This window comes from Sminthopsis crassicaudata, chromosome 1 (genome assembly GCF_048593235.1).
Source record: "Sminthopsis crassicaudata isolate SCR6 chromosome 1, ASM4859323v1, whole genome shotgun sequence".
Taxonomy (NCBI): Eukaryota; Metazoa; Chordata; class Mammalia; order Dasyuromorphia; family Dasyuridae; genus Sminthopsis; species Sminthopsis crassicaudata.
The window spans coordinates 64,591,187-64,619,099 of record NC_133617.1 but is presented as its reverse complement, the minus strand read 5'-3'; the positions used below and the strand labels follow the sequence as shown (position 1 = coordinate 64,619,099).

General features: G+C 36.1%; 1 protein-coding gene across 6 annotated transcripts in view; it reads left to right on the top strand.

The window, feature by feature from the left end:
• Positions 1 to 705: 705 nt before the first annotated feature.
• Positions 706 to 27,913, top strand: part of ZFR2 (zinc finger RNA binding protein 2) — a 124,158-nt gene continuing 96,950 nt past the window's right edge. For all 6 annotated transcript variants that reach the window (XM_074307789.1, XM_074307778.1, XM_074307771.1 and 3 more), the window contains exon 1: positions 706 to 808. In XM_074307789.1, coding sequence (XP_074163890.1) covers positions 756 to 808 — 53 coding nt within the window. In that variant the 5' untranslated portion in view covers positions 706 to 755. The remainder of the gene's footprint in view (positions 809 to 27,913) is intronic.

Sequence of the window (27,913 nt, the reverse complement as noted above, 5' to 3'; positions counted from 1 at the left end):
GAACTGAAAGGATCTTGGCTTTGAGGAAGAGCACTGAAGAAGGGCCGCCTTGGCATTTTGGATTTCCTTCACAGGCTAATGGTACACTATTTCAAAGTCCGATTCTTTTTGTACAGCAAAACAACTGTCTGGACATGTATACATATATTGTATTTAACATATACTTTAACATATGGAACATGTATTGGTCAGCCTGCCATCTGGGGGGGGGGGGAGGAAGGAGGGGAAAAATTAGAACAAAAGGTTTGGCAATTGTCAGTGCTGGAAAATTACCCATGCATATATCTGGTAAATAAAAACTATTAATTAAAAAAAAAAAAAAAAGAAAGAAAGAAAAAGAAGGGCCGGCATTTGGAAAAGGGCGGCTTGGAGAGCGGAAGCAGAGCCGCGCAGGTATGGATGGCGGGTGTTGAAGAGCTGGCTTTGAAAAGGGGTCATTAAAGGGACCCAGGGATGGGTTAACATGATGAACTCAAGGAAGGTCTGACTTTGACAGGGTCTCCAGAGATGCAGTGATATTCGAAGGGAAAGTTTGCTAGGGGAGGACTAGCCTCACGTGGGGGCTGCTAGGGACGAGGATTTGAGGGATATTTGAGGTCAGTCATATGGTCCTCGAGCGAGCTACGGGCGCGTGCCGCGGACGAGAGGCGCATGCGCGCTCCGGGGTGGGGGAGGGCGAGGGTCACGTGCCGAGCGCCCCTTTCTCTATCTTTCCTCCCCCTCCCGGGCCGGCTAGCTTCTGTGAAGACGCCAAGATGGCGACGAGCAACTATTACGGTTTCGCGCCGGGTGCCGGCCCGCAGTACAGGTACCTCCCCGCCCCGCCGCCCCTTCTCCCCGCGCCTCTCAAGGAGCGCCGGCCTTTTCCAGATCTGGCCTCCTCCGTCTTCGGGTCCCGGCTTCTCAGAATGGAGCGGGACCGGGACTGTGGCGTGTGGCGGGGGGAGCTGGAGGCAGCGCTGCGGGCCCGGGGAGGCTGAGGCGCCGCCTTGTCCGGCCCGGCTTGGCTTAGTCCGGCCCAGTCCCAGCCGTTTGGTCCTCCTCTCCTCGGGGGTCCTGGGCCGGCTTCAATCGCAGCAAAGATGGCGGCGTGGGCGGGGGAATATAAATTGGGGGGGTGAGGTATGAGGGAGGGGAGGGGGTGTGGAAGCAGGAGCAGAGCCTGGGATGGGGGGCGGGGTGCAGATAGAAGGGGTTCTGAAGGCAGAATAGAGGGGGACGTAGAGAGTGGTCAAAGCCCAGGACGGGGGCCGGGGGGGGGGGTTGGGAGAACATGGGGTGGGCAGAGTCCTCGATAGACAAGGTAGATTGAACGGATTCTGGGTCCGGGAGAGATAAAGGGGCAGGATGGAGGAAGACTAAGGAGAAGGCAGGAGGCAGGGGATGGGGAGGCGAAGGGCGAGGGGCCGGGAAGGGCTCTTTAAACGGCCTGGGAGAAGCCGACTTTGGGCCGTGGGAGGCAGCAGGGGTGTGGGGGGGACAGAAGAGGTGTTGGGGGGTGACGGGAGGGGAGCGTGTGGGCGGCAGCTCGGGATGTGGAGGGGAGGGTTTCCAGCGCGGCTCGGGAAGGATGCTGGCTGCAGCGCTGGGGAGGGGGAAGCTTCTGGAGTGGGGCAGCCGCGCTGGTGGGGAAGGAGAGCAGGCGTATGGGTGCTCTGGGGCTCGGGGTTGGCTGCTGAGCTCTGAGAGGGAGGGGTGGCGCTGGGGCTGTAAGGAAGGATGGGGGACCACGTATGTGGGGGGGGGGCAAGCCGGGAGTAGGAGCGCAGCTGAAGGAGAGGTGGGGGAGATTGCGTGGGAAGCAAGTGAAGGATGGGAGGGGCTGGAGTGTGCTGCCCACGGAGCTTTGGGGTTAATTGTTGGTAAGAGGGGGATAGGGAAAAGGCAGTAGAAGAAACTGAGAGTTTGAAATCTTAGGGAATAGAAAAATCTGGGACTAGAGAGATGGGGGCAGGGCATGGGATAGGATAGCTTGCGGATGGGGAAATGAGGGAGAAAAACCCTGAGGTGAGGGAGTTTGTGGAAGGATCGGGGAGGAAATGGGAGAACTAGGTATATATAGGGCTACACCCAGAGGGATGAAAAGTCAGGGACTTGACCGCAGAGGGTAACGAGAGGGCTTATCTGGGTTAGGATGGAGATTTGTCGGGCGGTGATTGTAAACAGTTGAAAGGGGGAAGGCAGGAAACTGAAAACCTGGGCAAAAATGGGCAAAGAATTGTGTAGGGAGAAGGTAACTTGAAGAACCTAATAGGGAGGGAAGGCTCTTCCTAAGGATTAGACATTTTCTGAAGTATTTCTGTACACTCAATTTCCCAGCACTCCCTTAGGAATAGTTGTCATTCTTTCATTTTTAGTACCTGCCTGGGAGAAGAGGGAAGGGTTTGTGTGTCTCTGTCTCTGTGTGTGTGTCTGTCTGTTTGCCTGTCTGTCTTTCTGTCTCTTCCCTCTTTTCCCCTCCCTATTTTTGGTTTCCACTGTTTTTCACAATAAACCATGCCATTTACCTACCCCCCCCCCCCCAGTTTGGATGCTTCTTTTTTGCATTTTTTAGCCTATCACATAAGTATCAAGGGTCAAATCCCAGATCACAGAAATGCCTGGTTAGCTATTGGTTGCCAAATATTTTAGGTTCTTGCTCTTTTCATTATAACCTCCGCAATATTTGCATGTCTCCATCCCCTGTATTTCTGTAATTGGGATAGCAATTAGCAACCCTTGCTTATAACACTCTTAGACTATTTCATTTTTCCAACCTTGGGCTTTTTTTTTGTTTGTTAAGGAAACAAAGGCTAAACTTGGATTTGGGGACAATAATTCAGAAGAATATCAATGTATTTATTTAATGTATACAGCACTTCAGGAATTATATTTTGTTGCAGCTGCTGATAATGGATTTTATAAGGAAAGCCATCCTGGCCTTCTGTTTTCCTTGGAGCAGATTACTTAATTTTTGATGTTTTACTCACTTTTATTGTCATCACAGATCTATGATTGTAGTCAGTGTTTTTTTTTTTTTGTTTTTGTTTTTTTTTTTTAAAGGAAGCCTGATTGTCCATTTATATATCTTGTTAAACAGCAGAGAAATGTACCTGTCTACTCCAATCAGATGATGGGGAGAAGGGAGGAGATGCTTGAATGTTGAACTTTCTTTCACAATTAACTTTTGGAGAAAAATTGAATTGTTTTAAGCTGTTTAAAATGAATGCTGCTCTATATGTAAAATATGATTTCCTGCATTTTTATGTTCTGATATAGTTGATGAAATATACCCCTACCTGTGTATGTGATAGTACTGTGAATGAAGGGGTGCTATGTAAAGCAGGATTTTGGGTGTCTTTTAAGAGCATCTGTAATGTACAGCAATTTGACATTTGAGAAAGGGATGAATTTTATTCAGAGCCAAATATGAAGGGAAAATTGATAAATAGAACTTTGACTTAAAGAGAATTAATTCTAGATTTGAAAGATGTTAAGTATTTTCTTTTAAGTTGTTTCTTGACTTCAATGTCTTTAAAATGTGGGTCTTTCATGTTGTATACTTAGTTTAGAGAAAAATATATATCTAGAGAATTAGGTGACAAATCTTTTTAGCTATTTGCTCTATTGAAGTATTTTAGCTAGTAATATTCACCAAGGACATTCTGTAAATAGTGACAGTATTTTTGATATCCTTAAGATTGTGCCTGTTCAACTTGTTAGAATATTTCACAGATAATTGTATCACTATTAATAAACAGGGTACTGATTTGAAACATTTCAGTCACTGGTCAGCAAGATATTATATTGGAAGTTAGTTAGAAAATCTGAAAATAATTTAGATAACATGGTTTTGATTACCATCTTGATTTCCCCCCTTGTTTCAATTGCATTTTTAAATAAAATATCTCATAAGCTTTAGTATTAATACCATAAGCTTTTATAATTAAAGACCAATTCCACTTTGTAGAATTTAATTTCACACTGTTTTTAATTGACATCAAGCATGTTTTGGGCACCAGTGAGTTGGAGAAAGCTGTCATGGAAGTCATATTACAATTCTGCATATACTTAAATTAGATTGCTGATCAAAATGTTGTAATGCTAGCCTGTCATTTTGGAAGCTTATTCTATTAGAAAACAATAAAGTATTAAAAAATAATTTTTTTAAAAGCCTTGGTGATTTTGGAGATTGCCCCATTCGTTGGCTTTCTAGACATAGATTTAAATTTGTGTATAGCCACTGCTATACTTTTATGTAATATTTTATTTAAGTAAAGATGACATTTAGTTTACAAGTCCTTAGTTTAAGAAACTTTATATCTTTTGTACTGAGAATATTAAAGCTTAATGGTCTACTTTGTAGCTTAGCTGAGTAGTTTAATGCTTTAACCTTTTCTTAACTTTATGTAATACTAGCTAGTTGAAGTCTGAGTATCAGTGCTGAGTAGAAGCAATTGTATGGTATAAGTTTTCACTAGTAGTGATTAGATAATAAATGCCTGTGGTCTAAGGTAGGTTTGTGTAGTATTCTCTCAAATAGGCTTCTACCCTCCCATAATGAAGAGGCCAGTAGCATTTGCAGCCTTGATCACAACTGATGTCAAGGATCATAGCCTTTTCTAATGAAGGAACTTCCTTTAGTTTAAGATTACTGCCGTACTGAATGAACCTGCTTTTGTTTTAGTTTGATTATAGTCTGCTTATAATCTTACAGTCTGCTCACCCAAATTGTGGTTTAATATGGTATTTTCCAAAACTTAAAAATCCTCCCCAGAACTGGGAAACTGAGGAATATATGCTAGGATGCCATTAGCATAGTAATGATAACCCCAGCCATATCTCTCAAAAATCTCTCCCAAAGGCGATATATAGATACTGAAAAGCAACGGAATCAAATCGACCTGTGGGGAGCACCACATGCAATCCCAGTACTGGCAGATGGAAGATCACCTAATATCACCGATTGTGGGAGCGCTCTGTCAGGTATGACTGAAACCTGTTTAAAAACGGTCCTGGTCATACCCAGCCTGGCCTCCAGGTGGTGCATTAAGGTCTGGTGATCCACACTATTTGACACTCTCCCTCTTCCCCCCTCCCCCCCATATTACACTTCTACTCTTTCCTTTGTGGTGAGCTACTCCATAGAAAAACTACTTTTAAGGATAGTTTGGCATTAGGTTGCTTGCAGGGAAAAAAAGCTTCCCTACATGGACTCTTTTCTGCTATTCTTAAAAATGTTGGGGATAAGCACATTTGGTTAAAATATAAGCTGAATTTTAATTAGGTTTAATGAATTAATTTACTAGATTACCCCTGGCTATATACTGTAGAGCAGAATCAGTTTGCATTTGAACTCTGCTTATGTATCCCAAAGGAGGATAATCAGAAAGCTTTTGAGAGAGAATTGAAAAGGAAATTTTCCTTGGTTCAGTAGTTTGTTGCTATTTAATATATTTTTTTGGAGAGTCTTTCCAATGTAGACTAAAGTATTTCAGGATTGAGTCAGCTTGTGTAATTTTTGTCATAATTTCTCCAAAACTAATTCTCTACATTGCACTACCCTGAAAATGAAAGCTTAAAGTTTTTGTTGAACATAAATTTTAAAATGAAAGATCTCTGTGCATTTTGATGACAAACAGAATGGTAAGGCTGAATGGTTTGAAATAATATTTTTTTGAGTTTTCATATTAGTTATAGAATCAAGTAATAAAAGGCAGGCAATGGGAAGCCATTTTTCATGAGGTAAAGACATTTTACTCAAAGAAGCAAATTGTCACGATTTTGTAGTACGTGAATGTTTTCAAAACATAGAATGTACTTTTCATTCAAAGTTTTGTCTTCTTTTAATTTCAGAAGCCAGTTTTTGAATTCTCATCTTTTAAAAAATATTTTACCAGTTTTTTTTTTACTCATGCTATGTTTAGAAAGTTTGTATAACTTAAAATTAATACAACAAATATATTGAAAAGAAGGTTTGAAATTTGGTTTTAATTCTTTTTATATGGGTAAACTTTTCATTTCAGATTAATCTAAGACTTGGGTTACATTCTAGATTGGGCTAGATAGTGTGGGGGGAGGGTTGGAATGATGGGAGAGTCCTAGAAATGTAGAGAAAAGTAATTAAAACTATCATTTTAGTCTGTTTAAACTAGTATGTTTAAAATCTTCAAAATTTCAAAAAATTCACAGATTTTTTTTACATTAAGGTATAATGCAAATTGTATTGTCCCCATACCTATGGAACCCAAGGGTAGAGAACCTTTTTTTTCTCCCAAGGGCCATTTGGATATTTATATCATTCAGGTCATACAAAATTATCAGCTTAAAGAACTAAAGCAGTGGGGGGTTGTTGTCCTGCAGAAGTAGTCTTGGCAGGGCCAAAAATGATTTCTCGGGCCTTACACTGTCCTTGGATTGAATGTTCCCCCCTTTAGAGGAATAAATGCATCATAGCCAATAGAGAACCATAATGATAGTAATAATAATAATGCATTTTATAGGGTTTTAAAATTTCACTTAAACTTCTGATTTAGATAACGTGTTTAAGAGTTTCTTACACAAATGAGAAGTCCTCATATCCAGGATGAAGTAATGTTAAATTAAAAATATTTTTATCATGGTTCTGCTTTATAGGGTCTGTCAAGTATTTTATTCATAGAATCATTAAATGTTAGCGTCTTAGAGTTTACTCCCTTATTTGAGATAATTCTACCTTAATTTGAACTAAAAATGTCTTCTAAAAAAACAAAATAAGATATGTAGTTTATTTGTATGTTAAAAGCTTATTTTAGAAATAATCTGTTATTGAATTCCTTATGTCTCCCACCAACTCATAGTACATACAATGTAATTCAATAAGTTTTAAGAGAACATCATGTACAAAATATTGTGTTAAATACTAGAGATATGAAGACAAAAAGAAATAGTCCTTGACCTCAAGGAGTTTCCATTTGACTGGAAATAGTAATATATCTTTCAGGCAGAGGCAGAAAGATGAAGCGGAATCAGTAGACTTGGGCTCCAGGCTCTGCTGTTCCATTAACTAGCTATGTGAACTTGGGCAAGACATTTTATTCCCTTTCCTAGGCCTTTTCTCCACTCGTATGTAAAAGATGTTATTGGACTTGATGACATCAAAAATTCCCTCTCAGCTTTAAGATTCTGTGTGATAATTTTATTTTTTTAATAGCTTGTAGAATTTTTGTAAAAATAAAGTGTTGGTTGGCAGTGTGCCAAACAAACTAAAGCACCCTCTTTTCTTCCACCCCTTCTTACTCCCCTCCATAAGATATCTTGGAATAGCTCATTTTGAAGATTAGTACAACTCCACTACTTGAGAATATTTTGTATTTGAATATTGTGGTTTGTAAGGGTGCCCGAACTATTCTGTGAAAATTAAAAAAAAAATTACCAAAATATTCAGAGTAAGTAAGTCTATGCTTGGGAATATAGCAGAATTTTCACTTTTTGTAGAGGTAAGCAGTGGGTATGTGTGTTTACATTATTTTTAATTTTTTTTTTAAGGTAAGTTGGATTTGGAGCAAATATTTTTTGTTGCATTATTATAATTGAATTCAAAGGTGTTTTTATCATTGACTGGAAATCCAAAAATTGCAAATTGTCATATTTTGTAACTGAGAAAGTCATTTCAGAAAATCTGAATTAGACATTGACTAATTCAGATTAAATTTTTTGAAGAGAAAAGCTTGGGAGAGGAATTGACATTAGTGTTTTATATCATTTGGAAATTAATCTTTTCAAAATTCTAATGATTTCATCTTAGGTTGATAGAATCTTGTGCTGATTTGATGTTCTTTGTAATTAATAAAAAGCTCCAGTTGTTGTTCTTGGTTTTTATGCCAAGTTTTAGAGGTCAACATATTTATTGGCTTATTGTAGACTTGGCTTTGGAAGTTTTTAGTCCCTTTTGTCATCATGATTAGACTTGAATGTCTGAATGAACCAATTGTACATTTTTATTATCTTGGTTTATAATAATAAAAGGAATGTTTATTGTCAGCTTCAGTCTTTTGAATATTTTCCATTTGTACTGCTTAAAAGAAGAGATACAATGTTTTTTATTCAGAAGAATATGTTCTGTATATGCACTTAATATTTTGCTGGCGTTATCATTAATTCAATTGATTTTGACAGCCTCCTAGTGGCCCAAGATGACACATACTTTTTCATTATGAAAAGGAAGCTGCAATTATTCTTACCACCAAATCTTATAAAGACCCAGCTCTCTCAGTAATGAATGAAACTTCCCTCTTCTGGAAACTGTCCTAAGCCACTCTGCTCATTGTAGATGATGGCTTTGAGCACATTTTCCTTAGAGTTAATATGATCCATTAAGTTATTTGGAGTTACATTGTTGACTGCATTTAAATTAAAATGGATATAAAAAATCCTTATAGAGCCTTATAAAAAGAAGGTAAAAGTTGCGTTTATCTTTCTAGGAGATCAAGCTATTTAATCAGGTTAATTATGCCTCCTAGTACATTGGACTGTTTTCTTAAGGTAACAGATAGATTAATTAGGATTCCCAATTTGAAATTAGCATTTCATAGAAATCATTCCCAATACTTATCCTTTAAAAAAGAATAAATATTCTTATTGCTTTGAGCCTTCCAGAATTGTCAAAATTAACCAAGGTGGAGTCAAGTACTGTTTGAATGGATATATGTGTATATACTGTATATTGTAATTGTAATGTATCTTAACTGCTAATAAAGATTTAAAATATTCTTTCTAATGAATGCCTTCAGTGAATCAAAACATGTTTCATGTCTACATATCTGAAGAGAAATTCATGAAATACTTTTAAGCTATGTATCTCAGTTTTCTACTTTTAAATTAGATATAAATGGTTGAATTAGATGATCACTGTGTCCCTTCCCATTTTTAGGATTTGTGATTCTATAATTATGCAAACTGAATATTAACCTGTATTTGTGATCTCAGAGAAAAATTTTTACTTTTTAGTGAAATTTTCTTGTGGAGATTTTGATTATTTATTGTTGCTATAGCATTAGGAAAATTTTTTTCCTTTCTTGTGCCCTTTAATATTACTACAAATGAACAGGATTTCATTTTCAATGGCGAATGAATTGGATTGTGGGACTAACAATTTTAAACCATTTTTCTCTTGGGGAGAGTCCTCATAGAGATGGATCTTTCTTCATTTATTTGAGAGTTAGTTTTGTGTGTTGGAAAAGTTTTGGATTTCAAGTCAGAAGACCTGGGTTTCCAGTTCTGGATCTGCCTCTTGGTAGCTGTTGAGACTTTGGGCACATGACTTCACCACCCCTTTGAGCCTGTCTCCATATCTCTATAAAGGGGAGAATCTTTGCCCTGCCTACCTCACAGGGTGGTTGTGAGAGAAGTGCTTGACAAATTTTAAAATGCTATATATCAAGGTGAGCTATTGTTATTATTTTAAAAAAGAAGTACTGTCAGAAATTTCAATATTATGGTTTAAGAAATAAATATTATTTGTACTTTTTCTCGATAAAATGTTTTATAATTTTGCATTAATATTCTTTCAATGATTCTGTGAAGATTCCATTCAACATATTAATATTGATTACATGCAAATATAAAGGGGATATTATTATGTCCTTCCTCCTGAATGATTTCTAAGTATTATATTACTTGAAATATTTTTTTCATTGGAATGTGCTTCCAGTTAGAATATAAGCATTTTGTTTCAAGCTTATGACGTGTTCACATAAGTGCTATAATATTTAACATTTAAGATTTTTTTGAAGAGTATTGTGCTTCCGTGGAAAGAACATTAGAGTTAGGAGTCAGAAGATCTGGCCAGATTCTAGTTCTGCTTCTGTCACTAATTTGTTTTGTGACTGTGGACAAAGGGAAATACAGTCTTGATGTCAGTTTTTCAATCTTTAAAATTAGGGGATCAGAATAAATAAGTGTATTAGATCCTGTTCATCTCTAAAATGCCATGATGATTCTCTCGAAATATATAGGTAATGTCATTGTTAAAAGAAGTTGATATCTTGACAAAATGAGCTCAGACAGCAAATTTACCATAACATAAAACTATTAAAGGAACATGTACAGTGCACATGTATTTTAAAGACTGGTTTTAACCCTAATTAATAATAAGTTTTAGTCCAGTTTCTTCACTTGAGGATTTTCCTTCTTTAAGGGCTAGCTTTTGATGGCATGGATGATTAAGTAGCTGTCAGCATTTGCCAGACTTCTGGAAGGAGGAGAATTTTTTGAGTGATAGATGGCTTTAAAGCCATTAATTTTAGGCTTTTAATTATGGAAAGGGTGTTTATTAAATACCACTAGTTTTTTGATTATATGATGCCCTTATAGATTAGTTTTGGAAAATGTCAGAGGAAGGAGGATTCAAAATCATGTTATATTCAACTGGATGAACCCATAAGGTAGTTGTATACTCAGATTCCAAATTATATCTTGCTTTTATCAAAGCTACTTTTTTCTCAGTTTTTCTCTTTTAAAAGATTTCCAATGATTTTAAACAAATGTTTATTAAGTGCCTACTATATGCAGAGCTAAGCTAAATGGTTACAAAGACAATAAAGTACTTGCTCTTAAGAAGTTTATAGTCTGATGAGATACAACATGTACACAAATAATTAAATCTTAAGCACTACATATGTATCTGTATGTATATGTGTATATATATATATACATATACATATATATAACACATATACCCACATTATATATGTATGAAATAAATAAAAATTACACCAGAATTCAAGAGGGAAAATAGCAACTAGAATCAGCAAAGGCTACTTCTTGGAAATAGTATCTGAGTTGTGCTTTGAAGCAGGCTAGGGAGTTAAAAGGTAAAACCAAAGAAGCAGGTAGGTGGTACAATGGATAGCTCATTGGGCCTAGAGTCAGAAATATCTGACTTGGACAAATCATTTAACCTTTGTACCTCAATTTCCTTAATTATGAATATAATAATTGAGAGGATCAAAGGTGGTTATATTTTAAAGCACTTAGCACAATGTCTGACATCTAATAAATAGGTAATTGCTCTTCTTCTGTCCCAAAGAGAGAGATATTTATGTTCCAAGCATGAGGGGTCACTTAATCATGGTGATAAGGAGGTGAAGTATGAGTGGAGAGTAGCTGACAGGCCTATTTAACAAGACCATAAGACATAATAATATGAAACATGTATGGAAATGTAGGTGATGGGATAAATACCAGCTTTGTCGCAGAGACAATAAGGAGCCACCTAAGATTATTGAGTAGGTATTTGGAAAAGTACAATACTTTTTAAAAAGAAAAGAAAAAGTATGTGGGAAAAAAAAGATTTGAATGGGAAAAGTGAAATGCTTATATCTCTTAGGAATATTAATTTGGCAGTTATTTGAAGGATGGGTTGGATGGAGGAAGAATATGTAAGAGTGGAGGCCAATTAAAAAGGTATTGCAACAGTTTAAGAGTGATGAGAGTTGGATTTATAGTAAGGGCTTGGTGAAAATGGTGAGAAGGGGACAGACAAATTGTGAAAGAAGATGTGACTGCATTTGGCAACTGATTAGATCTGGAGACAAAATCTTAGGGGAGAGAAATAGTTAAGGATGATTTCAAGGATGTACATTGGGAAATAGGCCTTTCATATGAATAGGAAAGTTTGTAAGAAAGGATGGATGGATTTGTGGGGAAATGAATTGTTTTGGATGTAGTTTGAGATACTGAAGAGGCATACAATTAGAGATGTCCTAAACATAATTGTTTATAATGATATGGAGTTCAGAAGGGATTAGGATGGGATATATAAATTCCGGAGTTATCTGCAATATACATAATGGTGGTGAGATTTTCAAGAAGAACATGTAAAGCAAGAAGATGTCCCAGGATAGAGCATAATGAATGGTCACATGTAATGGCTGATAATCAGTGAGGATGACTGAAAATGAATGCTTAGCTAGGAGTACCAAGAGAGAAGTGTTAATAAAAGGCAAGGGAGAAAAGTATTCAAGAGGAGAAGATTATCAACAATGTCAAAGTCTGTAGATCTTAAGTAAATTCATTACAAACTTAATAAGAGAGAAGCTTAAGATGGGAAGTCAGACTCCAAATTTAGAAAAGAAAATGGCAAATGGGGAAATGAAGATAGTAACTCTAGATGACTCATTCTAGATATTTAACTTGGATAAAGGAAAAAGAAACTTTAGGATGTTAGTTTAAGGAAATGACATGGTTAAGTGAAGGGTTTTCTTTTTTCTTTCTTTCTTTTTTTAAGGATAGGAAGATCTGGCTGTGTTTGTAGTTCTTGGGAAAGAACCAGGAAGTAGAGTTTAAAAAAACAGGGGGACAAACTCCTGAAGGAAATAAAAAGAAATAGAATCAAGAGCACAAATCAAGAGTTGGCTGTGGCAAGAAGGGTCACCCCTGCAGCAAAGATAGAAACAAGGAAGAAAATGGTAGCTGATGATGAAGCTTTTTGAGCTATGGAGTGGGATAGAAGGTTTTTAGGGTAGATGGTCTCTATAATCTTAGCTAAGTAGACTTGAGAGGGTTTGGGAATAGTCACTTTAGAAAGTGCTGAGAGTTAAATCAGGGAAGAAATAAAGGATTGCTGTGCAAAAGTGAGGACCTACTTGAAATTATCACAAATCTGTAATAATTCCATTTGACATAATGGAGTGACTTTTCATCAGATGTGGGGTGGGGAAAGTGAGTGAGGGAGAGAACACAGACTTTAGTGTGCTTGGGGCAAAGGTTTCTAAAGTAACTGATAGTGTATGGTTGAATTTGTCAGCCATAGGTTCATGATTGAAAAAGGAAATGATGTCAGAGCAAAGATGATGAACTGTGAGAACAGGGAAAGATGGGGAAATTGGAGATAATGGTGAGGATAAAAGATAGGTTTAGAAAGGAGTAAGATAGGAAAAGATTGAGAAGTAGGTATATAATGCAAAGGTAGTAAAGTCAGAACCAAACAACAGTTTGGTGGGTTATTTTATATCAAAACAATTGTTTGAAACCACATTATATAAAATGACTAGAATGTTTTTTCTTTGTCATTTTGTCCTTTCAACAATAGCAGTGCTTGTATTCAAAGGCTTGATTTTTTATTTTTTAGTCATTCTTTACCACTAAATACATTTCAAAATCATAAATATATATTTAGTGGTGGCCTCTCAGTAGTTATTTCCTTTTTTATATATATGTGTAAAATGTTTCATAAAGCTAGAATTCTTAAATTGTGTGAAGATAAATTTTTATTATCCTCCAAGAAATTTATTAATTCTTTTTTAAAGAAAAATTCTGCACTTAGAAATAGATGTCTTCAACTAAAAAAAAAATTGCATACAAAGTTAAAAGTTTGAAAAGTTACTCTTAAGTAATCTTATTACACTTGTGATCAAGCTGATTGTCAGGAAAGTTCTTGAATTTTCTTTAAAGTATAATCTTTAAATTCCTTTGTTGCAGATTTGTCTATTTTTCTTACTATTTTGGAAAATTAATTTTGTTCCTATATTAAAAAGCTTTAGAATATAATTTTCGTGACTGATTATTTACTGAAATTTGTTTTATAATTTGTCTCTTTAAAGAAGATACATAAAAATTTGTTGGCACTTTAGGTGGTTTGTTTATGGATTCTACCTTTGTCAGTGCTAACTATATTGGACAAATCATTTAATTCCCCTTAAGTCTTAGTTTGTTGATCTGTGAATGAGTGTAAATTTTATTTATACTCTTTTACTTTACATAGTCATAATTGACTTTATCTTGTTGTCAGAACATTAGCAAATTAATTCTAGCTACACATCATCAGGTGTTTTAGAAGTCTTTGGATTACCTAGCATTCCCTTTTATTGGGAGTTTAAAAGTAGATCTGGCTTTATGAATTTAGAAAATTTCAGTAGAGGGGTAGCTAAGTAACACAGTGGATACTAGCCCTAAAGTCAGGAGGACCTGAGTTCAAACCTGATCAGACACTTAACACTTCCTAGCTGTGTGATCTTGGGCAAGTTTCTTAACTCCAATTGCCTTGGGGGGGGGGGGGAAGAAAATTTCAGTAGTAAAGTTGTCCATTAGCAAGAAAGTAGCATTTATAGTATTTTCTAAAATAAAACAAAACCACAAACTCTCAATGTACTGTGTTAGTTTACCTATATCTATATCTATATCTATAACCTGGGTAGAATTATTACGTTAGTTATACATTAATAATATAATACACCAATAGATCACTTTTAAATTTTGACAGTTTTCCAGTAGTGATAGGTAAAACTATGTAACCACAATGCATTTGTGAATGATTCCATTATCTACTCATTTTTCTTAAGAACCAGTGTTCTTTAAGATAACTTAGAGTTGTGTTTTACTTTCAACAAGGGGTCAAAATAGATTCCAGACTGAGCCTGGAGTCAGAAAGTCCTCAAATACTAGCTGTGTGACCCTGGGCAAGTCACTTAACTTTTATTGCCTTAGATTTTTTAGCTGTAAAATAGGGATAATAAAAATAATATGTCCCAGGACTTTTGTAAGATTGTATGATATAATATTTGTAGAATGCTTAACCCAGTATCAGGTACGTAGTTGGCATTTGACAAATCTCTTCCCTCCCTCCCTTTCTCCCTTCCTTCCTTCCTCCCTCCCTCCCTCTTTCCTTTCCTTCCTCCCTCCCTTCCTTCCTTTTTCTCTCCCTCCCTCTATTCCATCCTTCCTTCCTCCTTTCTTTCTTTCCTTCCTTCTTTCTTTCCATCCTTCATTCCTTCCATCTCTCCCTCCCTCTTTTCTCTTTCCCCTTCTTCCCTCCTTCCTTCCATCCCTCTCTCCCTCCCTCCATTCTTTCCTTCCTTCTTCTCTTTCCCACTCCCTCCTTTCCTCCCTCCCTCTCCTTTCCTCCCTCCCTCTCCTTTCCTCCCTCCCTCTCCTTCCTTCCTTCCTTCCTTCCTTCCTTCCTTCCTTCCTTCCTTCCTTCCTTCCTTCCTTCCTTCCTTCTCTCCTTTCCTTCCTTCCTTTCCTTCCTTCCTTCCTTCCTTCCTTCCTTCCTTCCTTCCTTCCTTCCTTCCTTCCTTCCTTCCTTCCTTCCTTCCTTCCTTCCTTCCTTTCCTTCCTTCCTTCCTTCCTTCCTTCCTTCCTTCCTTCCTTCCTTCCTTCCTTCCTTCCTTCCTTCCTTCCTTCCTTCCTTCCTTCCTTCCTTCCTTCCTTCCTTCCTTCCTTCCTTCCTTCCTTCTCTCCTTTCCTTCCTTCCTTCCTTCTCTCCTTTCCTTCCTTCCTTCTCTCCTTTCCTTCCTTCCTTCCTTCCTTCTCTCCTTTCCTTCCTTCTCTCCCTCCCTCCATTCTTTCCTTCCTTCCTCCCTCCCTCCAGCTGGTCTCTTTCAATACCTTACGTTTATCATTTATGTATTATAAATGAGTTTATATATATATATATATATGTATACATTATATACTTTTATATATATTGTCTGATGTTAGGTTCTTACTAAGTGCTAATGAGATAATAAGATGATAGGTTCTTACTAAGTGCTAAGTCGATACTTAACAATTCTCTAGTTCCGTCCTTTAAGGAGAGTTTAAACCCTTTGAACTTCTGGGGAGGAGCTTAATGTTTAAAAGGAGCAAGTTCATTGGTAGAAGTAATTTTCCCACAAGCCCTTGCATTATCCCACACCCATTCTCTGGGAGGATAAAAGAGGGCGGCACTCTGGAGGAGGAGGAGTCTTTATTCTAGGTCAGAGTTGGTGGCTATATAGGAAGACGAATCTGGCGGAGAGATTGAGTTGAGACAGCAGCTCTCCTCCCAGAGAGCGATGGGCAGTTTCTGGAGACAACAGAACATTATAGTCTGATGGAAAATAAATTCCTTGAGAGCAGAAATTGGTTTATTCATCATATACACATAATGCCTGGCACATAATAGGCACTTAATAAATGTTAATTATGTTTAACTCTTCAGTCTTCTGCCTATCATTATATGTTACAAAATGATAGCAGTTCTTCTGCCCATTGATTCTTTTTGTACTTCTTCACTGTTAGAACCAAACCAGTCTTAGTCTCTTGCTCTCCCTTTCTCTCACTCTCTCTTAAAAGAGATACTTCTTGTTTAATACCACTGACCATGCCTTCTCCATTCACTACTTAGGTATCACTTTAGAAAGATCATCAATTCTTTGGATTTTAATTAGTAAGCCTTCAATAAGCAATTAATATGTGCCACTGTGCCAATTGCATGGCATCCTTAAAATCCTTCAGATACTCTTTTTGTGTCTGGGACTAGGCATTTAAGTTTAGTCTTTAAACCTTTTTACCAAACATCTGTACACTGTCCTAATATCTCTTCTTTCCAGCTCCTAAACAATTCTGAGAAATTTACTGTATTTCTACAATTTTTATACTTGTCTTATGCCACTCTCTATATTGGCTATATATTCTCCCTTTAATCAAAAATTAAGATTTAACTACACCATCCATGAAGCCTTGTTGGACCAACATGAAATCAAGGTGACTGTTAGCTTTCTTCATTTGCCAAGTTGAGCTTCTGCTAATTAAACTGTGAGCACTCAGCTTATAAGTGTAAATATTTTTCATTCATAACTTATGTTCTTGTTGTAATCTTAATATAAATTGTGTTTACTTTTTTGGGTTTGCAGGTATTAAAGTCCAACTGTCTACAATATAGATCTCCATATTAATTGGTTGTAAATTTATAGAGCATAAGAAATAACTATGTTTTAAGTTAAAAGAATAACTATGTTTTATAATGACATTAATGGTTATGTTATTTCCTGGGCCATAAACTCACATTTACATAAAAATTTGTGGTTGACAAAGCACATTTAGGGCAAATATGGCCTAATGGGAATCTGATTAGAGTTTGAAAGGGACTTCAGAGGTGCTCAAAGAAGGAATCCTCTATAATATCCCTAACAAATAATTTTCTATCTCCCTTTTTCAGTTCTAGAGAACTGAAAACATTATGTTACAATGAGAGCCCATTCTGTTTTTAGATTGATTATTAGGAAGTTTTCTCTTATATTGAGTCCAAATCTGCCTCTGCACTTTCCCTCTATTATTTATAATTCTGCCTTTTAAGACCAAGCTAAGCAATTTTACTCTTAATTTAATAATGATAGCAGTTAGATACTTGAAGGCAACTGTCATGTATCTTTTGAGTCTTTTTTAAAATAAATATTCCCAATGGTGTCACCTTTTCTTCATGTAGGAAAGACTTCAAATTCCTTCACCATTCTAAGATCCCTTTTCTATATGAGTTCCTGCTTATTATCCTTATATTAACATTATGTTAAAAATGAAGGCTAGTCTCCTTAAAACATAAGGTGGAGAGTTCAAAGGGCTATGTCTTCACATTCTAGTATTATGAGGAGCAATCAAGGATGTACTAGAACCAATTTGAACTGGCTCAAGCCCGTTGTTAAATTTTCAGTGTGATCAAATTATACCTCTGAAATTAGCAAGTGCTACAAATCAGAGCTTGAAGTTGTTTTATTATCTAATTTAAAAAAATGATGAAGAAAATGTTAATGCAGATTAAACTTGAGTGTATTATATGTACTTCCCCCCCTCACCCCAATACACCAATACACATTATACTATACCAGTGGAATGAAATATATTCCTTTAAAAAATGGAAATAGGACTGGATGAAACTGATATGTCAAAGGGAAAGTTTGACTTGTGTCAAAAAAAAAGTAGAAGAATATAAGAATATCATAAGTGAATAAAAAGAAGAACTATACATTTGAAGATAAAAATCAAAAATTATATATTTTTCTAGTTAGGAAAAAAATGATGCACTTGAAAAGGAAATAGCTGCCTTTATTTTAATAAATAAAATAGACCTATCGATGCTTTCAGGAAAGACTTCATCCAAAGGATCAAAGAAAGAAAAGTAGTGGTGGTTGGTGACTACATGCCCAAGGGCCTGCTGAGGTTGTTTTTTTTTTTTAATTGATCAATAATAATAAACATTTTCTCTCTATGGCATATGTTCAAGACAAAACAGAGAACCTTCCAAGATTTGTCAAAATATATGACTGGGCATTCATATGGAGGACAATTGATACTTCCAGAAGGAACCTGGAAAGCATTACCAGAAGTTATGACATTTTGATCAGGAAACTGAAGATAACAGGGACTTTTCATTATTTTTTTCATATTGACAACAATTAGATGAAAAACTAATTTGAAAAGTGACCAGATGGATGTGATCATAAGATCATAGCTCTAGACTTAAAAGGAACTTAAAATGGCAACTAATACAACTTCATTTCACAGATCATGAAACTGAGGGCCAAGGTATGTTGAATCACTAGCTCAAGGTGATAATTGTCATAGGTGTAACAGTAGATTCTAATATCTGAATAACAGAATCCTGATTAGGGACAGAGTACACGTAAAAATGACTGGTAAAAATGTGCTAGTGTCTTGCAAGTCTAATTTTAAAAAGACCTTAAATCAAAAAGGATGGAGGGAGAAAACTTGACATATATATCCACCAAGTTAAGTACCATAGAGAATAGTTTCAGAAGAAAAAAGGCTGAGAACTGGACTTGTAGTAAAACCCATGATCGCAAATATATTTTACACAGATGCCTAGAATATAAACAGGAAGAACTAGAAGTCCTAATGCAGAAACTCGAATTTGACCTCATAAAACATACCTCCAGTATGAAGACTGGAATATCGCTTTGGATGAGTATATCTTAATTAGAAGTACAGGTTACAGGTCAAAGATTGAGAAAGTTCCTATGTATACAAAAAATTTCTAGAGGCAATTTTTGTTGTGGGAATGAATGAGAAATAGTGGATGCAGTGGCAACAATGGATTTGGGCAGTAGCTAAACAAATTATAGTACGTGATGTATTGAATATTATTGTGTCATGAGAAATTACAAAAGATGCATTCAGAGTAACCTGGGAAGACTTATATGAACAGAACCAAAATAAAATTAACATAACTATAATAATGTAAAGGAAATGAACTTTGAAAGAACTAAGAACCAATAAACTCCAGAGCAGTAATGATGAAGCATGTGTGATAGATTAAATGCTGAATAAGGCTTATGTTTTTAGACATGACCAATGTGTGAAATTGTTTTGCTTGACTCTACTTACTTGTCAACAAAGAGAAGTTTCATTAGAGAAGGGGTGGGAAGTAGGGATTAATGATATTGATGCAGAAAATAAAATGTATCAACAAAATATGAAAAATATATTCAGAAGAGAACTGAAGGTGGTTCACAGATCAGCAGGGCAATGTTGGTATTGTTAGGTTAAATCTGAATTGTATTTAAAAAAATACTGTGTGTAATAGAATCTCAACACTATCATATATAATCCTCTTTAATGATGGAAATGTATATTTGTTAAATTCATAATGCCAAAATTATTTTTAAAAACCCTAAGAAACAATAGATAAAAGTTGGGAGGTAGGATTTTCTGTTAAGACATACTCAAATTCTTTAGTCAAGGCTCTCTGAGACTTGCCAGGGGCAGGGGAGAGAGGGTTTGGAAAGACATGAGGAAATAAATGTAGGTTATATAAGAACAAAACATACTAGAATTTTTTTTGGAAAAGAATATATATTTGTAAGGAAATCCAAGAGCCAAAAAGGGAAACATGGTAGAAAGTATTAGTGTGAAGATATGTGGAAGGAGAAAGAAGCGATTTTGTTACCATAATAAGTTAACAAAGGCCAGCTACACAGGAAGAAGAAATAGGTGAAAAATTTGAAAATTAGATATGACCAGCAAAAGTAATTCTGAAGGCAGCAAAACTTCCAAAGAGAAGGAAAAATAGGATTTATTTGAAGAGTACAATGCTACATAAGGAATGCTACACTCAAGCCAGATTAAAAAAAAATGTATAGAAGATGGAATCAAGGCCAGGTGACAGAGAATGAAGGTGAGACAGTCCTACAAAAATGCTAACATTCAGAATGAGTGTAGGCTGGTAAAGGAAGCTAAGTTCAACATAAAAACTACACTGAAGAAAGAGGAGAAACCTCAAAAAACTAGGATATATGATGAGGTGATGATAATTGACACCAGAGATGGGACCAGCTGCTTAATTCTTACTTGCTTCTATTTTCATTGCATTGGTCTTTTAACCTGGAAAGGACAGAACCAAAATAACTTTGTTAGGAAATTGATACCCAATATGCATAAAAGATGGTAAGAATAGTACCTATTATAAGATAGTACCCTTACAGAATTCAAGTCACTTGATATAGAACTGTAAGCCCCAAATACTAAAGAATTGGAAGATGTGATTGCTGAAACACTAACAGTGATATTTAAATGATTGTTGAAAAGAAGAAAGAGATTGTAAGATTAGGAAAGGAGAAAAAGTTATCATGATATGTGTAAAATGCTTAGCCCAGTATTAGGTACATTGTTGGCATTTGATAAATCCTTTTCCCCTCTTCCTTCTTTCCTTCCCCCTCCTTCCTTTCTTTCCTCCTTCACTTCCTCCTTTTTTCTTCTCTTCTCCCTCTTTCCCTTCCTTTCTCTGTACCTCCCTCCTTTCCACTTCCTCCCTCTTTTTCTCCTTATCTCCTCCTTTCTCTCTTTACTTACCTCCCTCCCTCTTTTCTTCTCTTCCTTCCTCCTTCTTTCTTTCTTTTTCTTCTTCCCTACCTTCATGTCCAAAAGCCATAAGAAACACAGTTACATGGGACATTTAATCTTGCTCATAATTGTGCTTCAGCACACTTAAAAATTTTTTTAAATAGTTTTTATTTACCAGATATATGCATGGGTAATTTTACAACATTGACAGTTGCCAAACCTTTTGTTCTAATTTTTCCCTTCCTTCTTTCCCCCCCACCCCTCGATGGCAGGTTGACCAATACATGTTAAATATGTTAGAGTATAAATTAAATACAACATATGTATACATGTCCAAACAGTTGTTTTTCAGCACGCTTTAAAAATAAATTTTGCAAAATACTATACAGACTTTATTTGATCCTCACAATACAGGTATTTATTATTGACTCCCATATTATTTTTAACTAAATTTATTTTTTCAGTGAACAAATATCCATTTTTCTTCTTCCCTCTCCTGTTAGGAAAAAAAAGAAAACAAATCCTTATAATAAATATGCATAGTCAATGAAAACAAATTCCCACTTTGTTCAGATCCAAAAAATGTGTCTCATTATATACTTGGAGTCCATCAAATCTTTGTCAGAGTGTGAGAATAACTTTTATCATTAAGTTGTCTGGATTTCTGATTAGTCATTGCATTGATCAGGACAGAGTTCTTAAGACTTTGAAAATTGTTCGCTTTTAAAATTTAATTATTGCACAAATAGTTCTGGCTTCTGCTCAGTTTCCCTTATATTAGTTCATACAACTCTTTTATCAGATTATTCTGAAAGTATATCATTTCTTGTAGTTCAGTAGTAATTATATTCATACACTATAATTTGTTCAGCCACTCCTTAATTAATAGGCATTCTCTTAATTTCCAGTTCTTTGCTACTATCAAAAAAGTAGTTTTATTTTTGTGTTGTACATATGTATCCATTTTCTTTTTTAAAAATCTCTTTTAGATCTAAGTTTAATGGTGGTCTTGCTGAATATGTGTGGTTTAGTAACTTTTTTGGACACAGCAAATGACTACACTTTACCAACAACATATTAATGTTTGTATTTTCCTGATACCCTTTCAATATATGTCTTTTTCCCTTTTCCTCATCTTTACTCACATCTCATCAGTCTGAAGGATGAGATACTAGAATATTGTTGCTGTTCAGTCATTTAGTCTTTTTTGACTCTTTGTGACCTCATCCTCCACTATCTCTCTTCTCCTAAGTAGATAGCCTCCCTTATAATCCTAATTTTCCTACACACACAAAATATGTGTGTATGAATATATACAGGAACCCATGTGTGACTATATATATGTGTGCACACATATATATATACACAGAGTTCAAGGTATTAGATACCACTTTTTTCTACCCTTAACTTGATTGTCGGATCATTCCTTCATCTTTTCTGATTCTTCATCTGTGTCGGGCTCACAAATCATGTGTTAGTAATCAAGGTTTGGCCCCTCTTCTCTTTGTTGTATATTATTTCACTTCATGATCTCATCAGTTTCTATAAGTTCAGGGGGTTTACTAGTTAGATTTCTTTCTTAAGGACCATGCCTTAAGCCAAAACCAATCTGATTTCTCATTAGCCATCAACAGGTCCTTGGCCAAGCCCTATTTGGTAATTATTTGGGTTCTGGTTGACTCAGATTGAATATAAAAACCAGTCATTTCTGCTTTGAGCAGAAACCCCGAGGTCTTCCCCTCCCAGGTTCATTCATTCATATATATAATATGTGTGTGTGTGTGTATGTGTGTATATATATATGTATATATATATATATATATATTTTTTTTTTTTTTTTGGACTAGGTGAAAGAGGAGATTCTTTGCTTCTATTGCTACCTAGCCTTAATCACTGAATGGCTGTGGCTTCAGTCAAATTTGAGACCTGTTGAAGACCTTAGTTTAAAAAAGCCCAGGTTTTCTATTTCATCCAGGACCCTATCCAGTGGAACTGATCTATATCTGGCTACTGGACCCAGATGGCTCTGGAGGAGGAAATGAGGCCAGTGATCTTGCCCAACCTTCCCTTCATTAAATCCAATTCACTTGTATGTCATGGCATCCCCCTCCCTGATGTTGTGGTCCTCTTCCAGAATGATGGACAAACATCAACATCTGTATGCAGATGATTCAGGGGGTCAAGATATCCCCTTGATAGTGTCTCTGCTTAGCTACATTCATGTATCATCAGCTACCTTTTGGACTTTAAGAACTGGCTTTCCCATAGGCATCTCATATGTATTATCTGTACCTTCTTATTTCTGAATTACTGTCAAGGGCCCACTATATTTTGAGTCACCAAGGCCTGAAACCTAAGTATCATCCTCAATTCCTTACTTGCTCTCACCCCACATATGCAGCCCACTGCCAGATCTTGTTTCTCCTTTTGCAGCATCTCTCCTATGTGTCCGTTTCTTTTTACTTACCTATTTACCCCTTTAGTTCTGGCTCTCATCATCTTTCACATGGATTTGCAATGGCCTGAAGATAGGTGGTCTTTCTTCAACTTTCTCACCATTCTATTCCATCTTCCATTCAAGTTGCTAAGGTGAAATCTCCCTCCTTTCCTCCAGTGAGTACAGTAACTCACTTTTTCCTCCAGAATAAAATTTAAGAATCCTATTTGGCATGTAAATCTCCTCAAAACCTAGTCCTTTTTATACTTTTCTAATTTTCCTACATTTATTCTTCTCCACATGCACAATAGGCCAGCTACAGAGCTATTCTTGAAATCTCCCTCCTTTCCTCCAGTGAGTACAGTAACTCACTTTTTCCTCCAGAATAAAATTTAAGAATCCTATTTGGCATGTTTGTTTTTTTCAAATCCAGAATTCTTTTCATTATATATATTATGCTATCTTTTGAGAAATAAAATAAATAATCCAACTTCCCTCATCTAAAAACTGGTAGAAAATTTTATGCAAATAATATTTTAAGTAATTCATTGGTCTCACCAGTCAGATTTCATACCAGGGGAAATTGATACATCAACAAAAATCTCAAAGGCTGACTCACATATTGGCCAATGCCCTACCCCAAATACCAGAGCATTCTTCAGTGGTTGATTTGAGATGGATCCTAACTCTTTCTGGGCTCTCTCTGCCCGTACTAAGTGACCCCAAAGCTCTGAACTGTATGTCAGATATGCCAGGATTGGTTTAAAAAATCTAACTTAGTTCCAGACTAGTTCTAGAGATGCCAATAAGTCTCTGAATTTAGATTGATGATCCCAGCAAGATGATTCATAAATACATGTTCTTAATTAGAATTTTTTTTAAGTTCCATATTTCTAGTCATCTGGAGGGCTGTAAATACATCTACTGTCACTTGAAGACTTCTAAGGAGGGAGACTGCAATCATATCTCCTATCTATATCATATCCATATATTGCCTAGACCTTGCCAAGGTCTTTCACTTTATTATCCTCCATGAAAATAAATAAGAAAAAGCCTCAGATCCCAAAGAGGAAAAAAGATGGGGGAGGGGAGGAGAAAGGGAGATAGAAATGGATAATCATGAAGAGAGAACATTGCTCTCAGAAGTTAAGACATAATCAAAGGTGAGAAGAATAAAACTTTCTCTCCGTGTTGTAGTTTAAGAACTAAAATAATGTTTTTTGTTACCTTGAAAAAGGATGAATTACTATTATAATTAAATATACATTTATTAAGCATCAATTATGTGTAAGATGCTGTGTTAGAAACTAGGGACATAAAGCAAACAAACAAACAAAAAAATCTGTCCTTAAGAGGCTTACCTTCTAATAAACAAGTTATATAAGTAGTAGGAATCCATCACAATTAATTTATTAAATTCCTATGTGCAAGATACTTTATTATATTCCATGAATACAAAAAAAAAATTAGAATAGTCCCTGTGCTCAAGGAGGTCACTTTCTAATGAGATAACATTTAAATACCTAGGTATATGCAAAATTTGTACAGAGTGTATATAAGATGATTTTGGAAGGTAAGACTCTAGCAGCTGGAGACAATGGAAAAAATTTCCTGCAGAATGTAGAATTTGAGCTGAATCTTGAAAATCAGTATATTTCAATCAGTCAAACAATTATTAAGTATTTACTTTGTGTAGGACACTTTACTAAAACCTGGGGATACATCCTTTTGAATGTGATCAGTGCAAAAATTTATATTGCTTAACTGACTTGTAACTTGTTTTTCTTTCATTCACAACTAGGAGGGTGAGGAAGAGAAGGCGTATTTTTACTGAATGAAAAAAACCTAATTAAAAATAAAGTAACAGACAAAATTAATATGTATGTACACACACATACACACACAAATATATGTATATGTGTATTTTTGCTTATACTCTGAGGCTTTCACTTGTCTAAGAGAAGTAGACAGCATGTTTGATCACTAATCTTCTGGGCTTGTGGTTGGTTCATACAATAATCAGTATTCCAAATTCTTTCAGAATCATTTGACTTAACTGTATTGTCACTGCTTCAGTTCACTTGATTTATACATCCTTAGATCAAGCTCTCAATCTCAATCTCATTCTCTGTCTCTCGCTCTCTCTTTCTTCCACTGTCTCTGTGCCTCTCCATCTGTCTGTATCTTTCTTTCTCTCTCCCCCTTTTTTCCTTTCTCCTTCCTTCCTTTTTCTAAGACCATCAGGGCATAACAGAATCATTCCCAGTCTTCCAGTCCTTCTGCCTAATTAATTAGACTTCTTCTGTGCTCCTGATAAAGATGAATGATAGAGGGGACACCTCCTCATATTGTACTATATCCTTGTTCCTTATGATTGTTCTTTTTGTATTTTCCTTTTTTGTATTTCTCCAGTGTTACAATTTCAAAGTTTCTATGTCCTGTTTTTTTTATTCAGGAATGCTTAGAGGCCCTTTATTTTTTTCCCCTGTAACAAACGATATTCTTAGTTTTGCTGGGTAAGCTATTTTTGGTTATAATCTTATATACTTTGCCTTCTGGAATATTGGCTTCCTTTATCCAACTAAAATGACTGCTAAAATTATGTGTGATCTTGACTGTGGATTCTTGATATTAGAACCTTTTTTTTTTCTTCTGGCTGTTTGCAGTATTATTCTTTGATCTAGAAGCTCTGGTTTCTAGATACAATGTTCCTTGGAATTTTCATTTTGAGATTCCTTTAAATACATTGGACTGAACAGATATTGAATGGACAATCTAATATAATGATCTATATATAATGATAATATAAATGAGAGATTTCATTTGATTATTCAGTATATGTTTATTTAGTACTTGCAATGTGTAGGGAGGGCATCAGATTAAATCCTATGAGAAAATACAAATAGGAATTTCTAAAAAGGAAGAGTGACTTCTGGAAACTCTGATATAAACTGCTTTTATTGTTTACTTTGGGATATGAATTGAGCCAAAGTAAGACAGGATAGCTGTCTTAAAGTATTTGAAAGGCTATATGTGAAAGAAGGATTGTGCCCATGGGGCAACAAGGAGCAGTTTTTTTAAGTTAACAGAGGCAGATTTAGATTTAATGTCAAGAAAAATTTCCTGACATTTAGATCTGTACAAAAGTAGAATGGGCTTTCTCAAAAAATGCTTGGTCCTCCTTTATCCTACATTGGAAGTCATCAAGGAGAGTGGATCATCAAGTGAATGACTACTTATTAGGTATGTCATAATTATGATAGGAGTAAATGGCCAAAGAGATCCTTTGCAACTCTAAATTCTATAGTTCTTGTATTTGTGACCACTCAAAACATATATTTTTAAAAGATAATAAACTCATACTTCACTTTTATGTCATTCCTTCTCTCTTTCAGGACTGGATGAAGGTAATTATTAATTTAACTTTGGGTAGGTATTTGGCATTTATAAAGTACCAAATTCTGTGCTATGCCCTGGGGATACAAAGATAAAAATGGTGCAATTCCTCCTTCAAGGAGCATATATTCTTTTAAAGAAAAAAAAAAAAAAACAAAAAACCCACTTACATAATGAAATAGATATACAAAATAAATACAAAGTCATTTCGTGGGAGTGGTGGGGAGGGGAAGTGCAGTTTGGGAGGAATGCCTTTTTGGGGGAGTGGGGGAGGAGAAGAACTGGATGGGGAAGGGGAGATAAGAACTTTTGCTTGGGCTGAGTTTTGAGGAAAACAAGGGATTCTGAGAAGCAAAGAAGAGAGTGTGTTCCCCACAGGAAAAAGAAAATGTAGGTGAAGAAGTGGTGGATTAGAAAGAAGCCATAAGGTTATGTTAATTAATCAATAAATATTTATTTATCACTTCTTGTGTAGCAGGTATAGAGGTAGGGAAAAAGTGTTTATTAAACATTTACTGTGTGCCAGGCATTGTGGTAAGAGCTAGGGATACAAAATAAGCATGGAGAAGCTACATTTTAATGGGGGAAGATCTCTCTCTCCCTTGTCTTTGTCTCTGTCTCTCCTGTCTATCTTTTTTCTTCTCTCTGTCTTTTCTCTCTCTCTCTCTCTCTCTCTCTCTCTCTCTCTCTCTCTCTCTCTCTCTTTCTCTCTCTCTCTGTCTCTCCTTTGTTTCTCTCTTCTCTGTCTCTCTGTCACTCTCTCCTTCTCTCTTCCTCTCCCCCCTCCATCCCTCTCTCTTTCCTTCCTTCCCTCCCTCCCTATTTCCCTCTCTCTCTCTCTCTCTCTCTCTCTCTCTCTCTCTCTCTCTCTCTCTCTCTCTCTCTCTCTCACACACACACACACACACACACACACACACACACACACACACACACAGGAATGGGGGTTGGGCAGGGAGAGTGTACACAGATGAAGGTTTACATAGTAGTTAAGTCCAGATGGAAGAAGCATAGCTGACAGAGGAATGAAGCATGGCTGGCTTGGACCATTCCCAAAATGGAGGACGGTGGAAAGGACTTAGCCAGTGGGAAGAGATGGCCAGCATGAGTGAGAGTCCGTGGAAGTGAGGGAAGAACCAGAGTGAAATGGCTGCTGGTGGTGAAATCTAGAGTCAAAAGATTACAGGTACTATATTTAATACTGAGTATATAAAGACAAAAATGAAGCACTTCATATTAACAAGCTTATCTGGTAAGAGACAAGACTAACAAAAGGCATAGAAGATTGCAGAATTTAGATTAGAAGGGACTTCAAATTGTATATATTTAACCTATATTGGATTACTTGCTGTCTAGGGGAGGGAGGAAGAAAAATATGGAACCAGATTTTGCATGAGTGAATGGTGAAAATTGCATGTATTTTGAAAAATAAAAAGCTATTATAAAAAAAAGAAATAAAAAGGGACTTCAGAGGTTATCTAATGCAAGCTCCTTATTTTATATATAGTACAGGTTCTGGCTACCATC